We start from the raw sequence: 7,288 nt of genomic DNA, 5'->3' as shown, positions 1-7,288 counted from the left end.
GTTTAATGCCATGCCAGATTCTACGGCTATTTTCATGGTGAGAAAAATGCATCATTCAAATTTTTATTAATTATAATAACCCTGGTTTAAATGATTTTATACTACAGACATACTTAATCTGGTGAATAATGATTTTAGAAATTCTGCCTTGACTGTTTAAAAAAAAAATCATTTTTGAAATACGGTTTAAAGAGCTCCATGTATACGTAGTGTTTTCACATCACTTCCAAGTCTTTTTTATGCATAATACCAAATCTCTGCATGTTTCAAGTACACCCCATTAAAGTGCTTTCTTGACTATTTGAACGCAGCCGTAGGATTGAGTTTAGCATCTCAAACCAGCTGACTGATCCTAGTATGCAGCACACAAGTTAAGACACTGATGTCTTCAAATGTGCATGAACTCTTGAATCCAAAGCGACGCTCCATATGTGCGTACGAGACTCGGCCTGTGCTCTCATTGGTCGTGCAGACAGTGTTTCTTTCCCTTGTTGTGCTCCATCAGTTCAAGCATCTCCAGGATGACGGCCCTGAGGGCCCGAGCGAGCTGCTCCGCGCTGTAGGGCTTCCCTAGAGGAGGAACGTGCACAAACGCAGACCTGCCCTCGCCCAGAAACAGAGACTTGTAGTAGGTGTAGTCACACAGATACCTGCGGAAAGAGGATAAGGAATACATTCAACTAAAAAATGTACAAAGTCTTACAAAATAAGTCTGTCCTGATAATAAAACCAGTCGCATGCAGTGTTGGGGGTAATGCATTACAAGTAACGCAAGTTACATAATCAGATTACTAGTAACTAGTTCTAGTAAATAAGTAATGCCAGTACTTTGCTTTCCCATGCATTGACTGACTGCTCTCCTGTGCGCATATTGACAAAAATCAGGAGTAAGTGCAGAGGCATTGTGTGCGCTGTGTGAACTTGATTATTACTGTAGTTCTAGACTAAATGTCAACATGCATTTAATCATCTCATTCACACAACTATTTCTCAAAATGAATAAAACAGTGAAATACTAAATCAGAATATGATGCAAACCTGCATGTTAACACAAATATCCTTATGTATTCAATCCCAGTTTATTAACCGTGTCTTTGCTGCTGACCTTCGTTGATGCAATTCAACCATACTAACAAGCAACAATTACTTTAGATAGACATAACATTTGGGTTTCTTTTTTATATTGCTGAAGTGTTGATGTTTGATGTATTTATTATCTGTAAAATAGAACTTTTTTATATTACAAACAAACAAACAAGCAAGTCCATCCCAGACGAGAAAAAGCAAAGCGAAAGTAATGTAACACATGACTTTCCATAAAAAGTAACTAAGTAATGCAATAAGTTACTTTTTTAGGGAGTGATGCAATATTGTAAAGCATTACTTTTAAAAGTATTTTGACATTTTGGTCATTCAATAAATTCTCATTAGCCACTCTAATACAACCTTTGGGCTATATGTGACCCTGGAGCACAAAACCAGTCATAAGGGTCAATTTTTTAAAATTTGAGATTTATACATCACCTGAAAGCTGAAATAAGATTTCGATTGATGTATGGTTTGTTATGATAGGACAATATTTGGCTGAGATACAACTATTTGAAAATCTGGAATCTGAGGGTGCAAAAAAATCTAAATATTGAGAAAATCACCTTTAAAGTTGTTCAAATGAAGTTCTTAGCAATGCATATTACTAATCAAAAATTAAGTTTTGATATATTTACGGTAGAAAATGTACAAAATATCTTCATGGAACATGATCTTTACTTAATAGCCTAATGATTTTTGGCATAAAAGAAAAATCGATAATTTTGACCCATACAATGTATTGTTGGCTATTGCTACAAATATACCCCAGCGACTTAAGACTGCTTTTGTGCTCCAGGGTCATATATATGCAAACATCTGTTATGTGAAACAGCATATTCATCGCAGTACCCAACAAAAAACAACATGCACTTTTTATTTCATTATTCAGTTCTTTCATTATTTATTTTGTAGATTCTGCAAGGTGTAAGCAAACAAGCAAGAAGAGCATTTTACCTGCCGGCATCCTTTGACACAGACACAGAGACGCCGAGCCCGGAGGAGTTGACTCTCTTGCAGACGGCGTCCATGTCTATGACAGACTGAATGCAGTCCGGTCCTCCCTCCATGCAGCAGCGTGACTCCGGACAGAAGCTGCAGTTATCCAGGCGCATGTAACCCTGGTTATGACCACACTGTTCAAGCGTTACTGTCGTGGCCATCCCGGACACTCCAACATGGACCACTAACTTTGGAAAAAAAAAAAAAAAAAAAAAAACCAGAACGAAAAAATAGGAGTTAAAAAAATATATATATATTGATGAAACGTATTCCTAAAATATAAAGATGAGTCATTAACACTGCTATAATACAGGTGACTAAAAGATTTGTAAATGTTTTTAATAAAGTCTCTTCTGCTCACCAAGGCTGCATTTTTTGTTGAAAAATACAGTAAAAATAGTAATATTGCTTAATATTATTACAATTTAAAAAAACTGTTTTCTATTTGATTATATATTTTCCCACAAAAATATGAAGCAGCACAATTGTTTCCAACATTGATAATAATCAGAAATGTTTCTTGAGCAGCAAAGCAGCATATTAGAATGATTTCTGAAGATCATGTGACACTGAAGACTGGAGTGATGATGCTGAAAATTCAGCTGCGCATCACAGAAACACATATTCCCAAGAAATCAGTTAGTTTACATTAAAATAACATTTCACAATATTACTGTTTTTACTGTATTTTGATCAAATACATGCAGCCTTGGTGATCAAAAGAGACTTCTTTCAAAAACATTTAAAAGTTTATTTATTCCAAACTTTGTTTGCCAGTGTATTATGATGATACATTTTGATTAAAATAATTAGATGCAATTCATCATATATAAAAAACTAATGTACAATAAATACAATTTTAATTTGACTACATGTGTACACAGGCCAAGAATTAATATTATTAAATAATCCAGTATTAATTATATATACAATATAATACTTTTGAGCATATTATTTTTATTTCTACATAACATACATACACTAGTACAGAGCACAATAAACACAGCAAACACAGAATAATTGATCATATATATATATATATATATATAAAAAACTTACTTTTATAATACAACACTCTGTAGACATTTAGCATCACTAACTAATAAAACTCAACACAAACATGAGATCGTTACGCTACTTGAGGAAGCTGCTGTTTCCATAGAGACGGCAGAAGACTCTGGACCGCCTGATACTCCACGGGAACTTCAGCAACGTGAAGGTTTATATCGTGACCCAAACCCAGTTTCTCCAGCTCCTGACAAGAGGACATGCTTATGTTAAGTCATGTGAACAAACAGCGAGTACAGCTCATAGTTGATGTGCTCTGCTCATTTCCTCGCAGTGTGAATCTGAGTATCATACCTGTACTGCCACCCAGCTGGCATTGACAGCGTGTTCACCGAACGGCTCAAAGCCTACAGAAACACAATCATAGCAATGCAATGTAATGTCAAGCATTTTACATAATGACACTGAACTGAATAATTGATCAGTCTCTTGTATCACTCTCACTTTCTTCTCACATAAGATGATTTCAACTCAGATTAATATTTCATGTCCATGTATTTCTTTATTTATGTAGTAAGTAGTCGTATGATAAATAAAATGCAATAATCATTGTCACCTAAAACCCCCTTCAGAGTGACTGGAGACCCCTCAGCTTCAGCTGACTGGACGTTATCATCAGGCTCAACTTATCTGTTTTATAGCGGTTACACACTTTAAACTCAACAGGCTTTCAGGACGCTGAAGTCAGCCAGATCTAAACTCTGCAATCCAGAGTCTAAGATCTGATCCTGCTTTAAACGGGATGTAATGGGTTTCAGATGAGATGCTGCCATCAGTGACCTGAACAGTGCACACACAGAACCCAGAGTCAAGCAAAAACTCCAGTATTTACTTCTCGAGAACACCTTTTTAGCAGCTAAATTAGGGAGGGATTGCATGACAATAATATTTAATTAAAATGTGTAATTATCAGATGGTAATATCATGATGCATGATAATATTACGGTGTGTGTAAATATGGTATAGATATGATATCATGGTACTGAATACATTTTCATATACTCCAAATAGGGTTATTGTTGTTGTTGTTTTTGCTATTGACATTTTTGTTAACTGAAACTGAGCTGAAATAAAATAAAAATCGGAAATGATTCTGTGACAAGTAACTGAAACAAGTACTAAAATAAATAAAAACTAAAAATAAAATAAATAAAAAATAAACCTAAACTAAAAATAAACCTGAAATAAAAATAAATTAAACCTAAACCAACAGCAAAAACGGATAAGAACGAAAAAGGCACATTAAAAATGTACCTAAAAATATATATTAAAAACAATATGTTTTAACAAAATTCAAAATATGGCTTAAAAACCATAGCAGTATAAAAGTAATACTAAAAATAAAACTGACTCCAAAATTCTTCAAAGAACATCACACTATAGAAAATATCCAAACAGTCAAAAATATGTATGGTAGACGTAAATACAAAAACTGTAATAAAGTTATGTTATTAGTAAATACTCAAAAACACTCAAATCATTGTAATTATATATACAATGAGAACAAAACGACATGCACAGACAAGGAAATTAAATTAACTGAATGAATAAAATAACAAAACACCGTGGTACTTCCCGATAGTTTGGGTAGTGATAGAACTATAAATAAGTGTTTTATGCATTTTAGTTTTGCATTTAGTGCCAAACGACTTTCAGTTGTAATGATGATCATTTGGAGTTGATTCTGATAATATCAGTCACAGAAGCGGACACTAGAAAAACTCTTAAAACTGAGACAACAATCCCACGAGGCGTCAAAACATCCCATTTTCCGCATCAACGCCTTCATCAGTTTACCTGTCACGATAACCGTCTTCTTCTGCTCCATCGCTGAGGAATCGGAGTTTCGATCAAGAACAGAACAGCGATCATCAGACGAGCGCTTCACAAGCTGATATAAACACACACCGTGTTCAGCTCTTCCTCTCGCTGTCCTGAACTGAGATCAGCGCCACCGCTAGACAACAGCGCCACCTGCCGCTCCGGCTGAGTTTAATTAACAAATACTAGCAATGTCGATATAAAAATATCATCGCTTTATACAAATCCTTGAAAACCTGTATTTTCTTCTTTATTTATAATTTGTTTATATCTACCTCTCAATTCAATGACTGAAAAAGTCTGTCTGTACTTAAATATATATTTTACATATATAAAAAAAATCAGAAATCAAGAAATTCTTCTCAAATTCTCAATGTTTATTAACAATTACACTGTTTTTTTTTTAACTTAACGAATTTTATAGGAGTACAATATAATACAACAATATATTTTTTTTCTACTTCAGAACTGCTATTACTTGCTGATTCTTTAATTATTTGTGAAATTTACTAGACATTTCTAAGTGAAAATGCATTTTTTTCATTTGTTCTTGTCTAAGATCTACAGTGTGAATATATATATATATACACACACACACACACACACACACACACACACACTGTATATATGTACAGTATGTTGTACATTTATTTTATATCTTAATAATTGAAGCTTAACATGCACTTTATGTTGGCATCAAATAAACAGAAATGCCACATTAATGTGGTTCTTAAAGATTGCCATGTTTAATCTTTGACCTTCTAAGTGATCTTTACCTACACAAAAATCAATCAAGCATGCATGGACCTGGTTTCCTGAGGAGTGTTTGGTGGTTTTGACTTGTGTGGTAACACCCATCGCTGAGATCTGGTTCAAACCTGTTTGCTTGAGCTGGTCTCTGAGGAAAGAAGGACTTCCCATTGTGGTGTTTATAGTTCATTAGCAGTGTTCCTTCATGAGTCACGCTTAACACGGAGACAGACACCTTCAGTCTGATTCACTGACAAAATACTGAAGACGCTGCCAACAAAATAAAGTGCTTCATTTATTAGGATCTTTAAATTGTCATAAACAAAAATGGCGTAGAAATCATTTTCACGCAGAAATTGACAAAGAAAAATGTGAATTTTTGACATACTCCAATAATCTTTGTTTCATTTACAGCTTTTGAAAAATAATTTTTACAGCGCAACTGTAAAAAAACTGGAAATTTGAGAAGAATTTTAATGAATAGGCTATTTTTTGAAGACATTTATCCATTTAGCAGTCAAGAATTAGTCTGCTAAATGAAAAATAAATAACTGAATTATATATATATATAGCCTATATATATAGCGAGAGAGAGAGAGAGAAAATTGTAATTGTATAAATAATTAAAATGTAAATTGTGTAATTTTCACTTAGAAATAGTACATTTCACAAAGGAATAGCAAGTAACACACTGAATTAAACATGATTAAGTAGAAAGAATAAAATACTAAAATAGTGTTTTCTTGTAAATCACACTCCAATAATGTTTTATGTTACGGTTTTATTTACAAAAATCATTTACAGCATATACATAACATACAATATGTATATAATATATATACATATATATGGTGTGCCATCAAATAAATTATCAGTTAGGTCAAATGAATAATAATGAAAGTAAATAAATAAATGGAAATTCACTAATATATTACATGATCTGGATATTAATAACACAAATCTAGCAGTTTATGTACAGAACTGCAGCATCATACTGGGGAACAAAGTGTAATAGCTTTCTGTGTAATAACTGTCTGTGGTCGTTCTTATTTTCTCCTCCTGCTTTTGTAAGCTGTAATTTCTAAAGCTAAAAATGCTGGAAATGGTTGTGTTCTTCCACCCACTCGCGGAGCATCCGCTGCAGCGCTGCACATCCTCACCCGCGCGATCCACCTGCCTCTGCGTCACTGCTGCCATGGCAACGGATGATGCTGCTTCTATTCTCTGATGCAGACGTCTACAGACGTCATCACATCCATTCAGACCCCCCCCCTCTCTTTCTCAGGCTCACGGCCTGCGGTGTTATTTATAGAAATCCTACGGCTTGCCAAAGCAGCTCATTCAATTCATAAATTCAATTTAACTTCAAAGCATCATCACATCCCTCAAGATTAAGATTTCGGAGTAAAGTTACCAAGTTCCCTTCAAGGATTTTATGACAGGTCAATTAAATTAAATGAGTTTTGAGGTATCAAGACAAACAACCATATATAGTAGATGTACTTTTTTTTCAATTTTGCATACAACATGCTCATATGGCAGTAAACATTTTTTTTTAATA

General features: G+C 34.0%; 1 protein-coding gene across 1 annotated transcript; it reads right to left on the bottom strand.

Annotated features, from left to right (window-relative positions):
• On the bottom strand, nt 1-5,084 carry LOC107696873 (pyroglutamyl-peptidase 1-like). Its single transcript, XM_016497414.1, has 5 exons — nt 4,954-5,084; nt 3,451-3,503; nt 3,227-3,343; nt 2,044-2,276; nt 1-650 (listed from the first exon to the last, which is right to left on the bottom strand). Exons 1-5 carry the CDS (start codon nt 4,982-4,984, stop codon nt 458-460), a joined length of 627 nt encoding a protein of 208 aa, XP_016352900.1. The 5' UTR covers nt 4,985-5,084; the 3' UTR covers nt 1-457.
• Nucleotides 5,085-7,288: the final 2,204 nt, after the last annotated feature.

The sequence above is a fragment of the Sinocyclocheilus anshuiensis genome, unplaced genomic scaffold (genome assembly GCF_001515605.1).
Source record: "Sinocyclocheilus anshuiensis isolate Anshui unplaced genomic scaffold, SAMN03320099.WGS_v1.1 scaffold217, whole genome shotgun sequence".
In the NCBI taxonomy this organism is placed as follows: Eukaryota; Metazoa; Chordata; class Actinopteri; order Cypriniformes; family Cyprinidae; genus Sinocyclocheilus; species Sinocyclocheilus anshuiensis.
This window is presented reverse-complemented; position numbering and strand designations above follow the sequence as displayed.